Source organism: Onychostoma macrolepis, chromosome 10, assembly GCF_012432095.1.
Source record: "Onychostoma macrolepis isolate SWU-2019 chromosome 10, ASM1243209v1, whole genome shotgun sequence".
NCBI lineage: Eukaryota > Metazoa > Chordata > Actinopteri > Cypriniformes > Cyprinidae > Onychostoma > Onychostoma macrolepis.
In genome coordinates, this window is record NC_081164.1 from 24,436,670 (window position 1) to 24,461,642 (window position 24,973).

Here is a 24,973-nt window from a genome sequence, read left to right on the forward strand (position 1 = left end):
TCAAACCCGCTTCGCTGGAGGCCCCTGAAGTACTTAAATACAGAGAAAATTGAAATAGTTTTATGTGCTATAGCAGATACTATCAAATATGCATCAATTAAAATATTAGTATATGTTTTCAAAGCACTGGCAAGCAGCTTCTGAAAGCAAATAAGAGATGTCAACATTATTTCCTCAGCAAACCTCAAACGATGAGAGGAAATTTCTTAACACAGCCCATGCACGTTCATCTGGCCTGCTTCATTTTTTTTCCAGCAGGGTTACAGTGTCAGCATCTTCCTAATTTAAGCGGCCTTTGATGTGTTTCTAGAATAAATAAACCGCTCTGTTTCTGACACGGAGAGGATTCCCTATAGTTTGGCCTGGTAACCTATCACACAGTTTCCTGGGCAGTATTTACAGAGCAGGGTCTCACTATTGTGTTGCTCTCCGGACATCTTCCTTTACATGCAGTTCTCTGTGAGGAAAATCACAATGCATGACTATACATGCATGACCTAGAACGGATCATTTAAGCACACAAAGGCTGTCTCGTATGCATCCATTCAAACCATTATAGTGCAAACACTGATAAGATTCACGCAAACTGGATATGATGTTATGCTGCCACCATGTGTCAGATCTCTACAGCATGCAGTGCTGGAAGAACCACTTACATAAGCCATCATTTTTAATGTATTAACTCAAATGTAAATTAAAGAAAAAAACATATTAATAATAGCCAAATGCATTAATTAATCAAAGTAGTGCATATTAAAAAAATTGGGATTGTTCATTCATTCATTTCACATTTAACTAAATAATTATTTTGTTTATTTATTTTATTTTCATGTTTTTTTTTTTTAAATGTACATTTATAGGTCAGTTTTAAAGAGTTTTTCTTTCGCAATTTTATTGTTACATATTATTATACATATTTGTACTGTCAATTTATTGATTAATACATCCTTTCACTATCTATCTATCCATCTATCTATACTTTATATATACTTTGACTTTATATATGTATATATTTTATATACATATACATACATACATGCATACATGCATACATACATACATATACATATATATATATATACAGTATATATATATATAGTCTATAAAGTCATATAATTAATTTAAGTATCGAATATATATAGTAAAACGTAATTCTCAAATGGTAAAATAACGTAATTCTGTTAGGTTCTCCTCTGTCCATCCAGCAGCATCATATTTATTCCAGCTGTTCTCCACGCCAACATATAAATCCTACTATAGCGAAACCTCTTCTCATGAATATTAATTACGCAATGCTTCCGTTGTGCGGCTGCCATCCAATAGCGATGGACTCGCGCAGACATTCCTCGGTGATCGTCCAATGGAGAAGGCTGGCTAATGAATATTAATGAGCACGCCTTCTTCATAGTACGATTTGCGATTTGGCGTTCCGAAAGCGGTCGGGATGACGAGCAGCGCCAGGTACAAGAGCAGGGCGGTGAAATCAGGTAAGATAAGTGAGCTATTATCGGCATGTGACTGAAATAACAGCAAGATTTAATAAGGGAAATGTAATTTGTCTGTTTGCATCAATTGCTCTGGATTTCTTAACGCCTAAATGGGCGTCTGCATCCTTCACCTGCTGCGGGCGTCTCACATCACACAGCAGAGGATGCAGAGGTAAGATGCTTTTTAGTCTATAATCATCAGTTTAAATAATGTGTGTTTTCCATAGGTTGATTCACATCTGTGCGCATGCTGCATATATTTCTGGGACAGTGGGCTGGATTGCTATGAATAGAGCCGTGGGGCTCACATTACGGTCCTGCCTCACTTACCTCAGTTTGGTTGTGAGAGTAACAATAAACACCAAAATATCATATTCTGTATATTCGGTCTGACACTTAAGTGTTGCAAATAATCTATCCATCAAATTCATAGATGCTGTCCATTTTCAGAAATGCATGAAACTAATCCTCACTGCCAGCTTTCAGTGTCCCACATTTCATCACAATCCCTGTTTGACCTCACTGTAAAGCAGCAGGAAAACTGCATGCATTGCATCATTTGAGGACAATGAGAAAGATGCTGATACCACCAGCCACCAGTCCTAATGTGCTCTTTAAAATTCATTGAATCTAATTACATAAATTATTTTAATTATATGCATGAATCTCAAAGACATTTCACCTCAAAATCAAAATTGTATTTTGCAGAAAGAAAATGAATGATGTTTGTTTGCATTGTGACACTTTTTTCTTTATGCATCACTGTAATAAGCATTAGGGGAGAAATTTTATTAAATGTTACAGAAATAATGTCACAATGCAAAAATCTTCATAGTTCCAAAAAAAAAAAAGGGTTCATTTGCTTTATGCAAAATATAATTTCAGAATTTTTTCTTTTAATTTTTGGGATTACATTTACCCATATAGTATTTTTAAATGATAAATATCCTAGTAAATTTATTATAGGCCTATTTAAAAATTTTAAATTTTGTTTTGCAATATTTCTCTGATGTTTCTCATATTCTTCTTGAAATCTTGAAACATTCTGATGCTCATGTGGTCTGCTCTGTGCATTGGCTTAGAAAATGTTTAATGTGCACTTGGCTCTCCGTGTGTCCGCCCGAGGGCGAACTGTCAGTCAATCTGGACAACTGATGAAAATAACACTAATGCCTCTGTCTGCTAGGAAACATTCAATTCATTTCTTGTCTTGTTTCTCGGTGAACGCCCACGAATACATGCACGCGGCTTCCAGAGACTGAGACTGTTGCCAGTCGTGCATGAAAGCAAAATCCAATATCCATGCCTCTGGGTGAGGATAAACCTCTTTCCCTGATTCCCAGACAGGCCTGACAATCCTGGAGATGAAGCCAAGCAGAAGAATGAATCTATTGCGTGAAAACAGATTTTAAGTTTGTAACGTTCACTTTTTGATCCAAAATTGTTATTTTGTAATATAATATAATGCTTTCTCAAAAACAAACACTATTAGTTAGTCTTATTGTATTTGTGTTTCATACAAACACAGATCTTGCATGGTATGTAAAACATATTTGCATACTCTGCTGCCCTTTAAGATGCATTGGACCAATAAACAGCAAACCAAGCATAATGATTCTATATGACAGTAGAGAGGCTTTATATAATAGGATAAATTATGTAATATTGTAAATATGGACCGTGAGGCTGCTCTCGCACAGATTGTCTAAGCACAATGAAACATGGCAGGAATTCTGGGATTGCCCTAGTAAAGATGTGAGTGTGGCATACATCAGGCTGGCTGTGCAGGTTGGGGGTTGGGTGCTTGGATTCATCTTTATCCTGCAGCTATCACATGATTTGCTTTGCTTATGTCCGTTTTTGCATACTGTACAGTTGTTTTGATATGGAAATTAATGTGGTAGTATTAGCATTGCGCTATTAGATGATGTCATTATATGCCATTGTTTTAGGAAAAAGAGTATGTCGGCTTCGCCACCCTCCCGAATCAGGTTCACAGGAAGTCGGTCAAAAAAGGCTTTGATTTCACACTCATGGTGGCAGGTGAGGCTCTTATCACCAGTGTTGTTATTGTTAACCAAAACTCATTTTAACACTAATACTGTATTTCTTAAAGTGATAGTCCACCCAAAAATGAATATTTTATCATCATTTACTCGTGTTGTTCCGTGACTTTCTATATGTTTTCATGACTTTCTGTCTTCTGTGGAACACAAAAGAAGATCTTTTGAAGAATGTCGGTGACAAAACAGTTTTGGTTCCCTTTGGAAGTCAATGGGATTTATCAACATTCTTCAAAATGCCTTTTTTGTATTTCACATGCAGAAGAAAGAAAGGCATGCAGGTTTGGAACAACATGAGGCTGAGTAAATTATGACTTTTCATTTTTCATTTTTTTTTTTTGATTCATAGAATTTTTATTTTTGAATGGACTATACAATTTAATTAAAATAAACATTGCATACAATATAAATATTAAATGTAAAACATACAATTAAATGAAAATTAGAAATATTCCCTTGGCAAGTAATTGAATTAAAATAAGTTTAAGTTCAAGTACCAAAATTACTAAAGCTAAATTGGAACTAAATATAAATTAAAGCTAGAAACATTAAAAAAAAAAAAAGAGAGAAAAAAACGTAACAAAATTACTACAACTTAAACTAAAATGAAAACTGAAAATATAAAAATTTGACTCAAAATAATAATAAATACTATAATAGTATATAAAAATACTAAAATGACACTGCTTATCACCAAAAACACCAAAGTAACTGTTATTTTAGTATCATTGAGAAATTAATTTATTAATATTTTGAATTCATTTTATTGTTATATTTATTTATTTTTTATTTTGCATTTTTTTTTATTTCAGTAATTTTGTTGTTTGTTTTAGTCATTTTGTCTTTTTTATATGTATGTATCTATATAGTTTAAAAAATTATTAATTTGTATTTCAGTTTTAGTTTTAATTGAGTACATCAAGTTAAACTAAATTAAAATGAGAAATGTTGCTGGAAAACTATAATAACTCTGGGAAATCAAATGTCTTTTTGCCAATTTTAATGACTCATTTAATGGAAAGAGGACAGATAAAGATGGAGGATTACAACCTTTCAAAAACTGCATTTCTGAATGTTTACACTCTTTTAGGGGAGTCTGGTCTTGGAAAGTCCACCCTGGTCAACAGCTTGTTCCTCACAGATCTGTACAAGGACAGAAAACTACTCAACGCTGAAGGTATATCTCTGCTCCCGTACTCACAGACTTACTGCAATATACATTATGTCATCTAAAAGACACATTTGTCCTTCCTCAAAAATGTGTTTCATGTTTAGAGCGCATCAGTCAGACCGTGGAGATCATCAAACACACGGTTGACATCGAGGAGAAGGGCGTTAAGCTGAAGCTGACCATTGTAGACACACCGGGTTTTGGAGACGCTGTCAATAATACAGAGAGGTAAGTACTTAAAGTTTACCTCCGATTTGTTGATTATTGGTAGTTTTCTGTTAACAGAATGTTTTGTCTCAATCCTCAGCTGGAAGGCCATTACTGACTATATTGACCAGCAGTTTGAACAGTATTTTCGGGATGAAAGCGGCTTGAACAGGAAGAACATCCAGGATAACCGTGTCCACTGCTGCTTGTACTTCATCCCTCCGTTTGGACATGGGTAGTCCATCCTGACTCTCTGCTAATATATTGTACATATCTGAATAAAATACATTCAGATAAAAGGCACTCCTGTAGCTCAAAGGGTTATGGGATTGATTCTCAGGGAATGCATGAACTAAAAAAAGAAATATATAAAAAATCCCTTAAACATATGCATTAAATGCAATGTACGTTGCTTTAGATAAACACATCCGCCAAATGCATAAATGAAAATGAAATACATGAAATGTTAAATTTGGCAAAATTAAAAAATTCTGAAATAATTATTAAAAGAATAAATAAAATTATTATTAAATTTAAAAAAATTCTAGGCTAGGTCTGTTTAAATACTATTACACTGTAAAAAGTGATAAGTTGACTTAACTTAAAAAAATTGAGGAAACCCATTGCCTTAAAATAATTAATTAAATAATAATAATAAAAAAAAAAAAGTTAAGTGAACTCCCATTCAAAAGTTTGGGGTCAGATTTTTAAAAACAAAATTAATACTTTTATTCAGCAAAGATGCATTAAATTGATCAAAAGTGACAGTAAAGCATTTAGAATGATTTGATTCTATTATATAATTATTTCAAACAAATGCTGTTCTTTGAACTTTCTATTCATAAAAGAATCCTGAAAAAATATATCATGTTTTCCACAAAAACATTAAACAGCAAAAACAGTCAAAATTGATAATAAAAAGAAATCAGCATATTAGAATGATTTCTGAAGGATTGTGTGACACTGAAGACTGGAGTAATGATGCTGAAAATTCAGCGCTGCATCACACAAATAAATTACATTTGAACATATATTAAAACAGAAAACAGTTATTTTAAATTGTAATAATATTTCACAATATTACTGTTTTTATTGTATTTTTAATCAGATAAATGCAGCCTTGGTGAGCAAAAGGGACTTCTTTCAAAAACATAAAAAAATCTTACTGACCCCAAACATTTGAATAGTAATATGTATTTTGTATGTACATCAAACTTGAAAAATCTTATTGTCCATCGCATGGCCTCTTCTATGAAAAATTTTTTTGAAAGCAAAGTGAATAAAGTATCTCAGACCGGATACGCCCACTCACTCGCTCTTCTCCCCCTCAGGCTGCGGCCCGTGGACGTGGAGTTTATGAAAGCACTGCAGGACAAGGTGAACGTGGTTCCTCTCGTTTCCAAGGCTGACTGTCTGACGCCAGCGGAGATGAGGAAGATGAAGGACAGGGTAAAGTGGATCAGCCTGTTTATACAGGCACACGCTCTGTTCACATTCACACACACGCCGCGTCCTCGCTCCATGAGTCAGGGCTTCTGACGTAACCGATGTTTTTCATCCTTCTATTCAAGGTGAGGGAAGAGATCGAGAAGTTCGGAATCAAAGTGTATCAGTTCCCAGACTGTGATTCCGATGAGGACGAGGAGTTCAAGCAACAGGACCGAGAGCTAAAGGTCAGTATTATGACTCATAAACGGATGCTGGAGTACCAAATGACTCGAGATACGAAAATTGATGTTCGCTGTTCCATCCAAGGTTGATGTCTGGTTCATAGGGTCCACGCCAGATTAAAACCATTAAGAGTTTGACGAAGAATCGAAGTCATTCATCCAAAACCAAATGCGCCGCCTCCATTAAGGGGTTTAAGCTTTGACTGCTGCTAGATGCTGTAAACACTCCTCTGGCACATTTTGCAGATAATTTAGCAAATAATAATAATAATAATAAACGTTCCAAGTAAAAATAAAATTAAAAATGATAAATTAAAATTAAAAAGATTATATAAACTATAAATATTTCACCCGTACAAGAGAATCCATCACAAGCTTTGAAAAACTACTGTAAGACTAACTAATGTAAACTTTAAAAGCAAAGAAATAAATAATATAAAAATAAACCATAAAATAAATAATAATAATAATGACAATAATAAATAAATGAAATGTAAATAAAATAAAAATAAATATTTTACCTGAAAAAGGGAGTCTTCAAAAAAACAAACAAAAAAACAGCTTTAAACTCAACTCCAACTAACTAATTGGATTAAATGTACTAATGTACACTTTAAAAGTGTACATTAGTACAAAACAAAACAAAAAACAGTTCATCCAAACAATGGAGTCTTCAAAAAATGACTGTAAACTTGCAGTTAACTAACTAATGGAAAATTTCAAATAAAAAATAAATTAAATAAAATATAAATTAAAGTAAATAATTCACCCGAACAATGGAATAAATCACCATCTTTGGAAAGACGACTGTAAACTCAACTCTTCCTAGAGAACTTTACTAACTAACTAATGTAATCTTTAAAAACGTTAACATTTGTGACCCTGGACCACAAAACCAGTCTTAAGTGTCAATTTTTCAAGATTTATACATCATCTGAAAGTTGAATAAATAAGCTTTCTGTTGATATTGTTGTTTGTTATGATCGGACAATATTTGGCCGAGATACAACTATTTGAAAATCTGGAATCTGAGGGTGCAAAAAAATCTAAATATTGAGAAAATCACCTTTAAAGTTGTCCAAATGAATTCTTAGCAATGCATATTACTAATCAAAAATTACGTTTTGATATATTTACAGTAGTAAATGTACAAAATATCTTCATGGAATATGATCTTTACTTAATATACTAATCTATAATTTTGACCCATACAGTGTATTTTTGGCTATTGCTACAAATATACCCCAGCGACTTAAGACTGGTTTTGTGCTCCAGGGTCACATTTAGAAGCAAAAAAATCTAAATGTTCTATGTTATGTGTTTCAGGAGAGCACTCCATTTGCTGTGATTGGGAGCAACACAATAGTTGAGGTCAAAGGTCAGCGGGTGAGAGGCAGACTTTACCCATGGGGCATTGTGGAAGGTCAGTCCGGATCTGCACTTGATTATCTCTGTTTTGCATGAGGCAGACTCTGTACTGACAAGAACAAATGCATCAAAAATAAGTTTTAATCAACCGTGTGCCAGCTCACCATAAATGTACTAAAACTGATTTTTTTTTATCACAGTGGAGAATCAGTCCCATTGTGATTTCATCAAGCTGAGGAACATGTTGATTCGCTCACACATGCATGACCTGAAAGACATCACGTGTGACGTGCACTATGAAAACTACAGGGCGCAGTGCATACAGCAAATGACAAGGCAATTCACAATGCTTTTCTCAAACATCTTTCTAAATATCATAGAAAAAGAAACTTTGCCACTGACTTTATCGCTTATGAGATGTTCTGTTTCCAGCAAACTGAGCCAGGATAATCGCGTGGAGAGCCCCATCCCGATTCTACCACTGTCCACCCCGGACGTAGAGACAGAAAAGCTGATAAAGATGAAGGATGAAGAGGTCAGCCAGCTTAATCTAGTCATTTCAGTTCTTAGCTGTTACTTTATAAATGTGGCATTGACTGTTTTTGAGACATTTGCAATCAGGGCCTAAAACGTTTTGCTGCACCTGAAAATCAAAAGTGATTTGAGAAAATGTACTTGCCATAAATATTTTTTACCATGCATGAAACTGTATGTGCATTATTTCATTAAAAATCAGGCAGAACAAATAGGCGAAACACATCTAATTGCAATTATTATTATTATTAAATAATAATTGTATTTATTTAGTTATTACAAAACCAACAAATCAATAAAGAAACATTCCTATAATACTATTTAACACTATCTAATACTATTTAGTATTTCATAATAATAATAATAAATTAAATTTATATAATAATAATACTTATTAGCCTATTATTATTTCATATAACAACAATACAATTACAATTCTAATATTTATGGCTGATTGTTTTCTTTGCTTTCAAATGTTATAGCTATTATTTTGGCATAAAACTGCAGGGAACTTTTCTGTTGAAATGCTTCTCTTTTTTGACAACAGATTTATAAACCATTCTCATTATAAACTTGGTAAGATGTTTGGTGCTTGTTGCATTTTCTAGAATATTGTTTGCAAACCGATAATCGCGATAAACCATATTGTATTCTCGGGTTTCATATACGTATTCATATATTTATTCCCCCTGGGGCTTGGCGAGTGTTCATTTTAGGCCCTGTTTGCAACCCTAAATGCCGAATCTGCCTAACATTGCTGACTTTGTCCCTCACAGTTGCGGAGGATGCAGGAGATGCTTCAAAAAATGCAGCAGCAGATGCACGAACAGGACCTGTGAATGCAAAAAACTGCTGATTTCAACTTGTCTGCACTTTTACACAAGCAGACACATGACACTTTATCATCATCACACTGAAGGATATGCAGTAGATAAGCAAACAGATGTATTTGTATGTCAAACACAACACACAGATATGAATGCATGTGTCGAGCACTGCGGTTAAAAGGGTCACCTGATATCTAAAACCAGGCTCCAAGTTAAAATATTTGGCAACACTTTGTACAGCCCATGTGATGCTGTATGACTGTTTCCATGGCAAAGACTGCTGCTTTATTCACAGTAGACATGGCAAATGCTCTGTCTTATTCTATTGTTTTTTGTTTGCCATTTTTGTGATGTTTCTATCCCGATTTTTTAGTAATGTGTGTGTGTGTGTGTGTGTGTGTGTGTGTGCCGATTTGCTTAAAACAAGAGCACTGAGGTGGAAAACTAAATATCTGAGTGATTTTCTACTTTTAAAGAAAGCTATACCAATAAGTTATTACATTTTGAACAAGGTTTAGAAGTATCAAAACATTTGCAGTATTAAAGCAAATACTTTAACCTTAATTCTTTTTCATTCTTCATTCACTTATTTGTCTCTGAAGGCCTTATCAGAGCACCTTGAATTGCAAACTTTGCTGTACGATTGCTGTATGTTAAAGCGAATTTTCACTGATCCATGCAACCTTTTGTCTACCTTATGGATTGAACATACAAATTTGATTCTTTATGATAGTTTTATGTAATTCAGGTTTTTATATGTCACTTAGGACGACTGTTACAGTCTTAAAACACCTAATTATTTGTAATATTTCACAAAATGGATATCAGACAATCTGTATCAGTGAATAGGCTCCGACATCTTTTATATCACCTGTTGTTGTTGGTTTTAGATGGATGCATTGAGATATTGATTCATATGCCCTGTATGTGTTTACTCAAGCTATTCCTATGAGCATGACAAACGCACCATCTGCCATTTATCATGATTCCTTTGAAAAATAAACACATCTTCTGTGGTAAACCTGTCGGGTCTGTACATCTTTTCACCTTTGGTAAATATTGTATTTTAGATTTCTCATGATGTAATTTCCCTTTCATGTCATTGATAGTCAAATTTATATTTTCCATAACATATTGGTTCAGGTATTTTAATATTGTATTATAAGGTATTATAATAATTTTAAATGCGAGTTTGAAAGTATACATAAAAGGTTGAATCTGTAAAATGCTAGGTTTGAATCATCCCAGCGACTAGAATGATTCGAAAGATTCATTCTGTGAGACGATTCACTCGCCGATTCATTCAACCGAAACGAGTGTCTACAAATCTGCTAGAAAGATTTTAGGCATTATTAGCGTTTTCCTCAAACTACAACAACGTAAAACTAGCCTATCGATTTTACAAAATGTTGACAGTAGATAAAAAGCTCTCACGAACGAGATGATTAGAGTTAAATTAGTTAATTCACGAACACAATCAAAACCGACTCGTTCGGTAAAGAGGGCGTGTTCGTTCATTAGGTCCAACCAATGAAATGTTCCTTCCACAGACCGCACTGGAATGCTATTGGTTCACGCTATAGTCAGTCATTTGAATTTGAACGAAACGATTTGTTCAATTAAAGATTCAATAATTACATCTAAACCACAAACTAAGGTGTGCAAATAATAAACTTTGCGTAATGCGTCAAGTCCACAGGTTTGTCCTATGGTAAATCATATTTGCATACATGTTTGCATATTACATTTTTCAATCACGTAGTGCCGAATTAACAGACCACAAAGTAGAAGGAGTTTAACAGAAGTGCATGTAAATAAAAGCTCGGTGGGCAGGAACGACGCGCTGCATGATCATAGATGGCATATTTATTTAGTATGGATACCAAAGCAACTTTTTTTTTAATACTGGGCGTGGATGAGGACTACAGACTGGGGGACTGTCTCGTTTTATAAAAACCATGAAGGTCTGCAGATGTGCCGTGTAAAAACTTGCCTCTCCATCATCACTCTACTTCCGCATCAAACATGCGTTTAACACTCAACATGTCCTGCTGAGCACAACAACACTGAAGTAAATGCTATTTGCATCGGTTTGCATGTTTTCAACATTAACCTCACAGAAACATCTGCCTGGGACGCAGCAGCAGACTGCAGAGATATCTTATGGAGGGGAAACTGGACATGGATGAGGTTTCTCCATCCCATCATCAGCGGGGCTTGTGGAAATCCTTCCACGGCAGACCCAAACTCACTGGCAGCCCCAAACTGGGCAAAAAAGACCGAAAGCAAGAAAGCGGGTTTTGGATATTTAAAAAGAAACGACCAAATGGTTTGGACCGAGCGGTGTCTTCGTCTCAACCCAATCTGCACAGCGCGGAAGCCGCTCCGGATGGTGGTGAGAGCGGGAGGACGCGCCGCGGCTTGCCCGAGCTGAGTGTGGGTACGGCGGCCGTAGCGGCGGCGTCGCTCGGTGCGGAGATCCAGATGCTGAAAAAACCGGTCAGCTCCAAACCGACGCTCTCCCAGTTGGTGCAGTCTCAACATAAACCTGCTCTGCAAGGGTCCACATGCACTGATGATGCTGTGATGAATGGTGAAGCGGAAGAGATCAATAAAAGTGTGGTAAGATGATTTATAATCTTTCAGACGTTTTTGGCATTGCACTGCAGTAATAAGTGATGGGTGCAGTTATCTTATACAGATAGTTTATTACGCTATACATTCACATTGGCAGATGTCTAGAACGTAAAGAAATTTACTTAGATGAACTATTCACAACTGGAACAGTTTTTTTGATGAATTTGTATAATAACTAATAACCTAAATATAAATGTATTAAAACACATTTAGTGTAATTTCTATTTGATAGTCTTTTTTTTTTTTTTTAAATTATAGGCAAAATGAGTATAAAAACTGAATTTATGTTTATAGAAAATCTGTTTGCTACAAAATAACAATAAATTCATTCTCTTATAAGAAACATGATGAGTTACAGCCAAGCTGGAAAACCCATTGTTATATTAGTTTAAGCTGTTTTTTTAATAACCTATTAGCTGATTTGTTATTGGCGAAACTTAATCAAGGTGTACCAAGTCAATCTCAAACATCCCAGCTTGAAGCGGACCACAAATGAGCAGCATGCTTCAGATAGACACCATTTAATACACAGGCTGAGATCTGATAGATCTTGAACCTTGATCACATCCACCAGGATGATGTTAGAGAAATGGAAACGTTTCCAGAATAACTTGGGTTTAAAGGGCGATCGACCATTAAGCCTATTTGCCTCATTTTACTTGATGTCCCACTTTTGCTGAACCCACCCTACCAACTGCTTTGAATACAATCAAACCAGATCAGAATGATTTTGACACTGTAATATTTTTTACATTGCAAGTCCAAATCAGATGTCATGTCAGAACTCCTCCAATTATCAGTAGACAGTCATTTTTTGTTGCATGAATGCATGTGAATATCATTGCCATTTTAAGCCTTTAATATATGTACACCAAGGTTTACCTGAATCAGGTGTTTTTGTGTGTAAGATTATTAATACCATTTGCCGGGAGGAGACCACAGTCTGAGAAAACAAAGAACTTTTGCGAGAATCAACACCTGAACTCTGTCTCGCAAGCTTAAGACGACGCACCCAACTGAGAGAAGCAAATGTTCCACACCTTATACATGGCCCTCCACTTGCTTTACTCTCTCTAAATCCAGCTCTCTCCAAATCTAAATACAGGACACTACAGAGATCACTGAAACCACCTTTTGTAATCAGAGTTTATGATAATGCAACAATTCATGTTTGAAGTCGTTTGAAAGGTCTCCGGGTGTGTCTGGTAAAAGGGTCTCATCCTCTTAAGAATCGAAAAAGACAGACTAGTCCCAGGTCTTTCACACAAGTTACCCCTGTATGTAAATGCAAAGTTATTCACCTGAAACCCCAAAAGGCGATATGCTAAACCCCTGCAATAAACAAACAATGCCATTTGGGAATTCCGAGGTTTCTTCTGGATATTTAAGGGAGAGTGACAAAGAGCTCCGGGAATCTGTAGACAGATCTCCCACATACTTGCTGTGTGTCTTTCGTTATCAAGTAATATTTTGGTATTATTGAGTGTTTTATATGTGACCCTGGATCACAAAAAAGTCTTAAGTCGCTGGGGTATATTTGTAGCAATAGCCAAAAATACATTGTATGGGTCAAAATGATCGATTTTTCTTTTATGAAAAAAATCATTAGTATATTATCATATTCTATGAAGATATTTTATAAATTTACTATTTTCTGAATATTTAGATTTTTTTGCACCCTCAGATTCCAGATTTTCAAATAGTTGTATCTCGGCCAAATATTGTCTGATCCTAACAAACCATACATCAATGGAAAGCTTATTTGACAGTAGATTAATTTCAGAAAAATTGACACTTAAGACTGGTTTTGTGGTCCAGGGTCACATATGTGTGATCACTGTGTTTATAATGTTTGAATTGAACTTTTAATGATTATCTTGATTATCTTGATTACCTGATTAATAATTGTTATGTTTGGATTTATTCTGATTGCTCTGAAATGATTAATTCTAGTAGATTACGTTGTATCCTTGTTACCGCATTTCTGCATGAGGTTAGTAACAGACTAAAAATTCAGTTGAGATGGAGCATAGGACACACCAGCCGTGTTTTTAGAGATCTGGCTAACGCTTGGTATTAGTTAAAGTGTATTTAGATGGTAAGGGCTAAAAGGGAATTTCAGTCTAGGTCAACTGAATGTTGTTCGACCAACCTAGATAGGGTGGGCCTAACCTCTGTTTACTGTAATATTACTCTAGCTAAGTGTACATGGGAAACCATGGCATGACCATACCAAAGCTACTATTTGAGAAAGTAATGTTGGTCGGCTTATATCTTAGTAGTGGTCATGACCTCTGACTAGAGATAATGTTGTTCTATTCAAGTGTGTACAAATCTAAGGGGACTAAATAAAAGTGCTGTTAGAATGAGCAAGCATACATGTGCATGGTCATTTTTACATTTGTAGATGCAAAGCGATGTGTTTGCATAGTCAAAGTCATGTCAGATTCCCATTCACACAAGGACATGTGCCAGAACGAGCTTGTGTCAGCCTTTTTTCACAAGTTTTTCTTTTAAAACTGTAACGTTTGGTCTACAACTGTTAGTTTCAGGCATGTTGGCACTGTACAGTTAGTTCTCTCTGTGCCTGAGGGTGTTTGCCAAGCTGGTTTGCAAGAAGAGGAACTTGCCTAAAAGTAAAGACACACAAACACATATAACAGGCCTAAAGCCAAACAGGGTGTTGAGTAATGTTGAGTAAGGTTGCAGAAGTTAATTAATGTCTTTATTAGTACATTTTATATTATTGGTTGTCTATGTGCATCAGATTTTTGAGATCCATGAATACAGATTTGATTAAGTTGCATACTCACGTATCTCAAAAAACCAATTAAGATCTTCTGTTGTTGTTTTCCTGGTAGCGCCAGTGACGTGTTTTGCTTAAAGCGAGTTTACCCAAAAATGGGACTTAACTCAAACTCAGGTTGTTACAAAACTGTATGTCTTTCTTCTTTATGACACAGAGGAAGATATGTATCTTATAAAAATGAATAGGCGTGTGTTTCAGAGATAAGAGCGTCACTGTGTTCATTTACACGCATTCAGCTTATAATACAGTGTTTTCAGAGCGGCTTGGCTCATGGTTAAAGGGTTAGTTCACCCAGAAAAGAAAATTCTGTCATTAATTACTCAGCCTCGTGTCGTTCCAAACCCGTAAGACCTTTGTTCATCTTCAGAACACAAATTAAGATATTTTTGATAAAATCTGAGAGCTCTCTGAGCTTCCATAGACAGCAGTGCAACTGAAATGTTCCCAGGTCAAAACATCAGTGGTTCAGCCATAATTTTACGAAGCTACGAGAATACTTTTTGTCCGCAAATAAAACAACAACATCATTTATTCAACAATTCTTCTTTCCGAGTTACCGTCTTCTGCCATTTTTGAGAGTAAGTACCCCAGAACGTAAACAACGCTGATTAAGTTAAGCGAAAGCGCGCACATGCTGAACGTAAACAACGCTCATTACATTGATTACGTTCTGGGGTCCTCTCCAAAATGATGAGGCTTACGGGTTTGGAACGAGTAATTAATGACAGAATTTTAATTTTTGGGTGAAATAACCCTTTAATGCTGCTTCTCATGAACTCAAAATCTGCGATAGAGTTTAACGCACATTTGGGAATGCAACGTGCGCTAGGTTCACTTTATTTTAAAATAAAAACAATAACAAAACACTTGCTAAAAAAAGATTCAATTTTTATCTGTTTACTTGCATGTCTTGTGACCATTAACATCAGAGACCCATGAACTTGCAAATGTGTTGTTACATTATTGAAATATTAAAGAGGTCATTTGATATGATTTCAAGTTTTCCTTTCTCTTTGGAGTGTTACAAACTGTTCGTGCATAGATAAGATCCCTAAAGTTGCAAAGACTAACGTCTTAAAACCAAAGAGATATTCTTTATAAAAGTTAAGACTCGACCACGCCCCCCTAAAATGGCTCATTTAAACACACCCCCACATGTCTATGTCACTGTGTGGGAAGATTTGCATAACACCGCCCAAATGTATACGCAAAGAAAGAGGGCGTGATTTTTATTCTCGCTGTAGTATTGTTGCTGCTGCCGGTGCCATGTCCTGGAGACGCCGTGTGTTTCATTGTGAAAGCGAAACTACTTTGTTTGGGCTTCCAAAAGAGGACACAACTAGAAATCAGTGGTTAAGTTATATTTATATATACTGCTGACTTATTGTATCTCGTTCTGGTTTGGAAGCTGTACAGCAGAGGAGAGACACAATCTCAGCCGGATTGTGAGAACAGCAGAGAAAATTATTGGTGTCTCACTACCACAGCTACAAGACATTTACACAGAGCGCTGTGTACGGAGAGCTGGTAGTATCCTGAAGGACTGCATACATCCACTTAATGGATTGTTCTCATTGATGCAGTCAGGAAAAAGATACCGCAGCATAAAAACCAGAACTTCTCGGCTGTTGAATAGCTTTCTTCCCACAGCAATTAGGCTGTTAAATCAGAGTTTGTGATTTATTCTTTTAACATTTTAGAGCATTTGAAATAATTTTATTAGAATGTTTATGTTTTATTATTTTAAATAATTTTATTGAACTGATTTATATGTATTATATAATGCACTGAATTGTAAGATGTGGACGTGTGAAACACAATTTCGTTTCTATGTGACATAGAAATGACAAATAAAGTATCAAATCAAATCAAAATCTCGTGGGAGTAACTTCAAGCAAGTAAAATATTTTATTATCTAAGGGGTTTGGCTGACAAAATAATTTGGAAAGTCTGATGTAAAGATGTGTAAATGGTGACAGGATTTTAATTTTTTTTAATAATTATTCAAAATGGCTTCTGTGATCAAGAATAAAGTTTTCGACTAGACATTGAAGCTTAGTGTACATATAGCTTTTCTGTATGCATGTCCATCCCAAGCCATTACATCACTGGCTTAACAGCCACCAACAGTGCAGCAGAGATTAGAGTCAAACAAACAACACGACCTGGAGCTTAGAGTTCCTCTGGATCGTACTGGTGCTATCTTTACTCCACTGCATGTGTGGACTTGACAAACAGTTTTGGTATGGAGCTGTCTTTGTGGTTAGTTGAGGGAAGTATGAGATTTGATAAACAGCAGCGTACCTTTCTTAAGAAATCTGTGACTCAGGATCTGGCAGTGGGGATCAACTCCTCTGTATCATAGGTGCTGATTTCGGTGAGCATGTTATTGTTTAAACTCATGGTATGTGGGAATTGCAGTAATGCTGAGCTATCTACAGGGTTTCCATGGTCATGGAAAACCTGGAAATTGTAGAGAATAGTCTTGGAAAAGTCAATGAAATTAAGTAAATCTGACAAATTTTACGTTTACCATTTTTTTTTAGCTATGCTCTGCTTTAAAAAAATGAGTAGGACATGTAAAAAATCAATGACAATCATCAAACATAGACGGAAAACTAGGTCACATAAAGCACATGTTTAGGCCTATATATCATTAATAATTTCATTAATAAAAATCATTAGGATATTAAGTAAAGATCAAAACGTAATTTCTAATTAGTAATATGCATTGCTAAGAACTTCATTTGTACAACTTTAAAGGCAATTTTCTCAATATTTTGATTTTTTTTTAAACCTTAGATTCCAGATTTTCAAATAGTTGTATCTCAGCCAAATATTGTGTTATCCTAACAAACCATACGTCAATGGAAAGCTTATCAGCTTTCAGATTATGTATAAATCTTCAAAAACTTGATATGACTGGTTTTGTGGTCCAGGGTCACATATAACCTTTTATTTAACCTTACTTTTCAAGAGATATATTTTTTTTTTGTCCAACAGTCACAAACAACATTCATATGATATTATCTGAAGATCTTTTGTGAACATTTTTTGTAAAGTCTAATTTCCATGAACTTTTATCCAGGTCACAAATGGCTGGAAAAGGTATGAAATCATGAAAAGGGTGGTTAAGATTATGTTGTTTTGCTCTGATACAATTGTACTGCCACTTTAAGGTCATAATGAAACTGTGGGTTGAGTATCGTAGCTACAACTTTTCTAGAAGCAGGTCACGTTCAGTGACGTCTGTGTCTGACTGCTCAGGGCTTAAATGCTACATATCAGACCAGACATGCATGAAAACAACAATAAACAGATCACATGTTTCCTGTCTTACAACTTCACACCTAATACAAGTGCATTTGCACACATCCCTTTGAGGCCCCTATAATGGACCCCAGAATTTCTGTTTATAGGCTGCTTTTCTTGCAAACAGGAAGTGGCTCTATAACTTCAACCACCATACTGTGAACTGCTACGTCTTCCTGTTAAACCCTTTGGCAAGTTATTCAAAAATATTTTCTCTTGCAAAAGTTCAATCATCACGCTCACATCGTTTCTACTTTATGGAGCAGGAGGGAGCTTATTACGAGACTTTGATTTATAGGCACAATCAACATGAGCTACTTGTACAAACCTCAATAAAGATTTTCAGTGGAGCTGCTGATGTGTTTTATTGGCTGGCACCGTCTTTCTCCTTAGAAGACTTGTTCTTGTAATCACCTCACAGCGGAGGTGAGACGATGGATATCTTTGCTTACAGAGATGCTCCGAACAGAACAGAGGAAGCTGAATTCATCTTAGAGAGGTCTTATATAGAGCGTGGAACAAGGGCTGGATGATTAATTGAAATAAAAAAGCCATCTTAACATGCAGTGTGATTATCAAATCGCAAGGGCTGCGATTTAATTGTGTGGTGCTTGTTTCAGAGCGAAGCCTGGCACTGTGTTCATCTTCTCGCGAGCAGCTCATGAACCATGAATGTTTTTAGTGTCTCAGAGCGGCTCAGTTCGCAGTTAATGCTTCTCCACACAAAATCCATCTCTGCATCTGCTCTGAGTTTTATCAACAAAACAGAAGCTCTAGGGCTCCCTGTGGCATTCTGTCAAAAAGTCTGATGGGTTAACATTTTAAAATGAAGAAAATAAGACAGCCACAAAATGAGTAATTAGTGGACTGTAATTTTTTTTATTTTTTAATATTAATTATTATTTATTATTATTATATTTTATTAAATACTTTTTTTTAAATTACCATAGTAATATTGTGTATTTTGTTTATATTTAGTAATAATAATAATCAATTTTCTTCATCATAATAAACCATCTTAAGTGATATATTTTACAGTTGTACTGTAAAATAAAATTATAATTTAATTATATTTTTCTTATATACTTGATTTTTTTTTTTTTTTTTAAATGCAATAAAATAAAATTTAATAAAATTTTTAATAAAAATAAAAATAGTATTAATCAAACTGATATAAAATCTTTTGGCCAAATATTTTAGCTTTTTTTTTTTAAATCACATTTTAAGTCAAAATCACAATTTGTATTTTTTTCTTTTTTTTTTTACAAAAATAAACATTTTTTACCCTGCCAAATTGTGCAGCTCTAGGTGGAACCACTATAAACTGGATATTCAGGTGTGAGTTCGGGGCGGGACTATCTGTTTGCCTGACCAATTATCAGACGATGAGATGAAACCGGTCATTCATTATATTTGGAAGTCTGTTTGTTCTGTTTTCTGTTTGATTTTAGTGATGCAGAAATGATGGAGGAAGATAAATATTGTATCTCTAAATGTAAATCAGCTTCATCTCAAACATGGCACCAGGATGTTGTAAGAGGAATCCCTGACCTCATAACAATATTATGAAGAATAATAATTCTTCTTGCCAATCCTGCCATCAGCAGGATGTTTAATAGGCCCTAAAGGTCCACAATGCAAATCACCTGCTTTCAGCTGACACTACAAACACACTTAGTGTGTGAGAGAAATGTGTTTCTGACCTCATCTCTCACTCAAGGGTGAAAAAGAGGAAGGAAAATGCGTGTAGTGCTCGCCAAATATTGTGTGTTTAAGTGACATTAGTGGTGCTGTGTTTTCAGAAGCCTCAAAATATTCAACTTTATTCAAATATTCAACTCGCGTAACTCTATCTGCACCGTTGGTGCTACAAATATGAATCGATCTGAACCCATGTCTACACCAGAATATAATTTAACCTGGGCCAGTAAACAACTTCCCTAGCAACACCTTAGCAACCACACACTGTAGAACACACCTTAGCAACCACATAGAACACACCCAGAACACCTTAGAAACACCTTAGCTACCTCATACTGTAGAACACACCCTAGTAACACCTTAGCAAACACATAGAACACGCCCAGAACACCCTAGAAACACATTAGCATTTTCACTGAGAAATTGCTAGTATTTTTACATATACTTGCAAATCAATAACAAGTAATATGAAATTAAACATGACATTTTGCAATAGTATTTTTTAATGATCTTTCTGTTTTTCCTTGCAACTTCCAAAAATCATTTTACACTGTAGTACCCCTAGATGTAGGGGAAAAAACGATATACCTTCTTTAAATGACTTGCAGCAGGTGTTCAAGTTGGTGGCTTAAATGGGTGCAATGATGGTAGTTTATGAATACACAACTTTTCAGACTAAACCATTAACCACTAGGCCACACCACTGGGAAAACCACATTACTTTTCCTGGACTCTATCAGGCGGTTTTTAAGCACTGTCAGATGTGTGAAGTTAACATCACATGCACAGTGTTTCACTTCCTATGCAAAAATTAGACATTTACAACAGATCTGCGACTCTCGCTTTTTAGTTTATTTGTGGCTTATTCTGTTCTGGATACTTAGACCAGAAGAGAATGCAGGTTTTAGAGCACCAGTTTATCAGTTTTAAGCATCTTGCAACATCCTGTTATAATTTTAATCACAAACTGCCCAGGAGTTTGTTTTCTCATATGAGCACTTATGTGTTAGTTAAACCCTATAAGGTTTGGCATTAATGGCTTTGGGTGTATTAAATGTTTGAAGAGGTCCTGTCAATCAGTTTTTGAGACGATGTCTGTTTTCTTCAGGGCATTAATGCAGCTGGTAATGGTGGAACACAGCCTTCACTGCCCACTTCAGCAATGTACCAGTTAGACATCGTGCTGAAAAAAGGAAACAACCTTGCCATTCGAGACCGAGGCGGTAAGACCTGCATCTCTCATGCTGTCTCCACGAATACCACTGTCGGGAAATGTGTGTTTTACTTTTAATGAGATGTATTCATAATATGCTACTTAAAACTCATGTTCCTTCTATGATTTGCTGAAATGTGTAATCGATTTATGTTTCAGGAACAAGTGACCCATATGTGAAGTTCAAAATAGCCGGCAAAGAAGTTTTCCGCAGTAAAATCATCCACAAGAACCTTAACCCAGTTTGGGACGAGCGTGTTTGTCTGATAGTGGACAATTTACAAGAGCCTCTGTATATTAAGGTAAAAATATTGCTTTTACTCGCAGTGTTTATGGATGCTTGTTACCATTATAGTATATAGTATGAATCCTGAATTAGTGACTCTTATGAGTTGGTTCGTTTTAGTGAATCAGAATCATATAGCTCGATCGGTGTATTCTGAAACCCAAATTTATGATTCATTTTGGTGAATCAAAAACTTACTGCACGACTGGTGTAGTCTGGTTTCGGAATAAATGGCTCTTATGAGTCGATTCATTTTAGTGAATCAAATCATATTTTTGACCAGTGAATTCCAAAACCCCAAATAATGACTCTTTTGAGGCAAATCGTTTTACTCTTATGAGCCGGTTTTTTGTAAAGAATCCAAAACATTACAGTGCAAACTGATTCCAATGCAAATGACTCTTAAGAGATGATTCTTTTTAGTGAATCAGAAACATACTGTGTGACTGCTGTGGTCCAATTCTGAACAAACAGCTCTTATGAACCAGTGACTTTTATTGAAGCAAAAGCATTACAGCATGAACAATGTAGACCGATTTCGAAATGAATGACTCTCATGAGCCGGTTTGTTTTAGTGAATCAAAAACCTAATGCGGGACCGATGTATTCCGATTCCCAAATGAATGAATTCACTTGTGAAACAAAAGCATTACAGCCTGAACAGTGTACTGATTCCAGTACAACAGACTCTTATGAGCTGGTCCTTTTTATTGAATTGACAAGAGTAATCAATCAGTCATTCTAGAATGATCTCTGATATTTCTTCCTAAAGAATTCTCCCTTTTGCAATCTATTTTAGGTGTTCGACTATGATTTTGGCCTTCAAGATGATTTTATGGGATCAGCTTACCTGTACCTTGATTCTCTGGAACTGCAGAGGTATCGTGTTTTCATCATTACTGCAAAGATATAAAAATTCAACAGTGTCAAATTAATACATTTTCAATCAGCATAAAAATGTGTTCAAATGTATTAGGAGTTTCATAAAATTAACGTTGACAAGGTCAGTTTTGCTAATGTTTTGTTGTGATCTAAGAGTTTATACTGACATCTAGTGCATTGGATGAAGCATTATACAAATGCAAAAGTTTTCAGCTACCAATAAAAGCATTATATTGACAAATGGTCATTATCATTTTAGATAGATCTAATAATTATCTAAGTTTAAACCTTATCAAAAAGATTATTCACTTCTTTAGGTGATTAAACTACAACATTACTTTCATAACAGCTCATGTTTTTGTTGTAGGCCTCTTGATGTTCGGTTAGACCTTCAAGATCCTCACTGCCCTGATCAGGACCTGGGCTCTCTGGAGCTGGCGGTCACTCTGTTCCCAAGAAGTACAGAGGACAGAGAGACCCTCCGACAGGCGGTAAGACTCATTTGGCAGATTAATTTTGTTTTATCCTTGTAAAAGTTGGAAAAGATTCAATCTGCTGGCAAATTCTCCGCATGCTTCCAAACAGATTTAATTCTCACATGTTTACAGACCTCAAATTTATTTCACACCTTTCTCATGAGACCGCATAAACTATTTTTAGCTCTCAGGAAGTGTTTAGCAACCACATCCAGTCATCTTGTTTTTGAAAAGCATGTGAATCTTGCAGTTGAAGTTTACTGTACAAATCCTTTCAAAGGTTTGGGGTTATGATGTTTTTTTTAAAGAAAATAAAACTTTTATTCAGCAAGGATGCATTAAATTGAATGCAAAAGTGACAGTAAAGACATTTATAATGTCCCAAACTATTTGTATTTCAAATAAATTCTGTTCATCAAAGAATCCAGTTTCCACAAAAATATTAAGCAGCACAACTGTTTTCAAAATTAATCCAAAATTAATAATAATAATAATGATAAATGTTTAATGAGCAGCAAATCAGCACATTAGAATGATTTCTGAAGGATCACGTGACACTGAAGACTGGAGTAATGATGCAGAAAATTCAACTTTGCATCACAAGAATAAATTACATTTTAAAATACATTGAAATACAAAACAGCTATTTAAAATTGCAATAATATTTCACAATATTACTGTTTTTACTGTATTTTAACTAGTGCTGTCAAACGATTAATCGTGATTAATCGCATCCAAAATAAAAGTTTTTGTTTACATAATATATGTGTGTGTGCTGTGTATATTTATTATGTATATATAAATCCAAACACATGCATGTATATATTTAAGGAAAATATGTTATGTTTATATATTAAATATATTTATATATAATATAAATGTATAAATGTGTGTGTGTGTGTGTGTGTATATATATATATATATATATATATATATATATATATGTAAATATTTTCTAAATATATACTGTATGTGTGTGTATTTATATATATATATATACACATAATAAATATACACAGTACACATACATATATTATGCAAACAAAAACTTTTATTTTGGATGCGATTAATCGCGATTAATCATTTGACAGCACTGATTTTAACAAATAAATGCAGCCTTGGTGAGCAAAAGAGACTTTTTTTAAAAAGATTATAAAATTTTACCAACCCCAAACTTCTGAATGGTAGTGTATATACTGCCTAGCCTACTATTTTTTTTTAAAAACAGTATGCATTATGCATAATGGACATTTCAAATAGTACTATTCTACACTGTGGTCATATGAGCTACTATGTTGCATTTAATTAAAATGGTAAATTTTTTTATAATTTTTAATCCATTTTGTGCAAAAAACAAAACAAAAAAAAAAACACGGATGATTAAGTCAAGCACATTGCATTGTGGGATACTGTGCCCAGCACAACATGCTCAGTTAGCTTACAGAAAAATTGCATACTGTACAAAAATAGTATAATTATTATGTTCGGCTAGTACAAAAAGCCCATGACTCTTGAGAGACACTGGGATGATGGGACGTTTGTGCTGTCTGCATAATGCATGAAATGACTGCTGCAGTCTGCAGGCGGGGGCGGAGAACCCATCGAAATTCACATGGTGTTCCACCAACAGATGAAGCGGCAGTCTGATGGGCGGCTTTGATCCTCAGGACAGAGCATAAGAACAGAAGATGTGTCTCTTTATCAGATTTAGAGATTTAGCTTCTCATCCAATACAAAAGTAGTCTTGGCAGTAATCAAAGCACGCCCACCTCCATCCCGGCCCCCTGAATATACAGTAACGCACATGACCTGCTCTGTTGTTTTTGTAGACCATGCTACTGAGGAGAAGCTGGAAGCGATGCAGTAAGGTAAAAAAGCAAGAGCGTTTGCTCCCAGATTCTCTGACTAGCTGCTGTGTAAATTGTCCCACACACACCGTATCGGGTTTATTAGCAATGAACATTTTGTAGAATGATTTATGCAACATGTTCAAAGAGAAAATGGTTTGTGTGCCAAATTCCCTAAATGTCAGCACTGCAGCAGTCTGGTCAGAAGATGAGTTTTATCGGTACGGCTCCATTAGTTGCGGCAGTCGTGCATCTCTCGGGGTGATGGGCCATGCCTTTTTGTAGACATTTACATTTTATGCTTTGGTGGCCCAGTCATTCATGGTGTATGTGAAACCGTTCCACATTCTTTGAGTTCTTTCCCCACTGAGGAGTCATTTCATTGTCTTAAAGTGCCCCTATTATGGATTTTTGAAAATTAGCTTTCATGCAGTGTGTAACGCAGCTCTAAGTGAATGAAAACATCCCGCAAAGTTCTAAATC

General features: G+C 35.2%; 2 protein-coding genes across 5 annotated transcripts in view; both read left to right on the top strand.

Annotated features, from left to right (window-relative positions):
- The first annotated feature begins 1,444 nt into the window (after positions 1-1,444).
- Positions 1,445-9,552, top strand: septin5b (septin 5b). The gene is made up of 12 exons (XM_058788726.1): positions 1,445-1,487; positions 1,646-1,659; positions 3,440-3,530; positions 4,641-4,727; positions 4,826-4,949; positions 5,029-5,163; positions 6,260-6,377; positions 6,500-6,601; positions 7,925-8,021; positions 8,167-8,302; positions 8,399-8,501; positions 9,277-9,552. Exons 1-12 carry the CDS (start codon positions 1,445-1,447, stop codon positions 9,337-9,339), a joined length of 1,113 nt encoding a protein of 370 aa, XP_058644709.1. The 3' UTR covers positions 9,340-9,552.
- Positions 9,553-10,948: 1,396 nt separating this feature from the next.
- The window catches only part of mctp1b (multiple C2 domains, transmembrane 1b), a 36,243-nt gene continuing 22,218 nt past the window's right edge, over positions 10,949-24,973 (top strand). For 2 of the 4 annotated variants that reach the window (XM_058788863.1, XM_058788862.1), the window contains exons 1-6: positions 10,950-11,949; positions 20,895-21,009; positions 21,159-21,301; positions 22,085-22,164; positions 22,535-22,658; positions 24,473-24,511. In XM_058788863.1, coding sequence (XP_058644846.1) covers positions 11,491-11,949; positions 20,895-21,009; positions 21,159-21,301; positions 22,085-22,164; positions 22,535-22,658; positions 24,473-24,511 — 960 coding nt within the window. In that variant the 5' untranslated portion in view covers positions 10,950-11,490. Of the gene's footprint in view, positions 11,950-20,894; positions 21,010-21,158; positions 21,302-22,084; positions 22,165-22,534; positions 22,659-24,472; positions 24,512-24,973 lie in introns of all 4 variants that reach the window. The other 2 variants (XM_058788865.1, XM_058788864.1) reach the window with 2 other exon arrangements.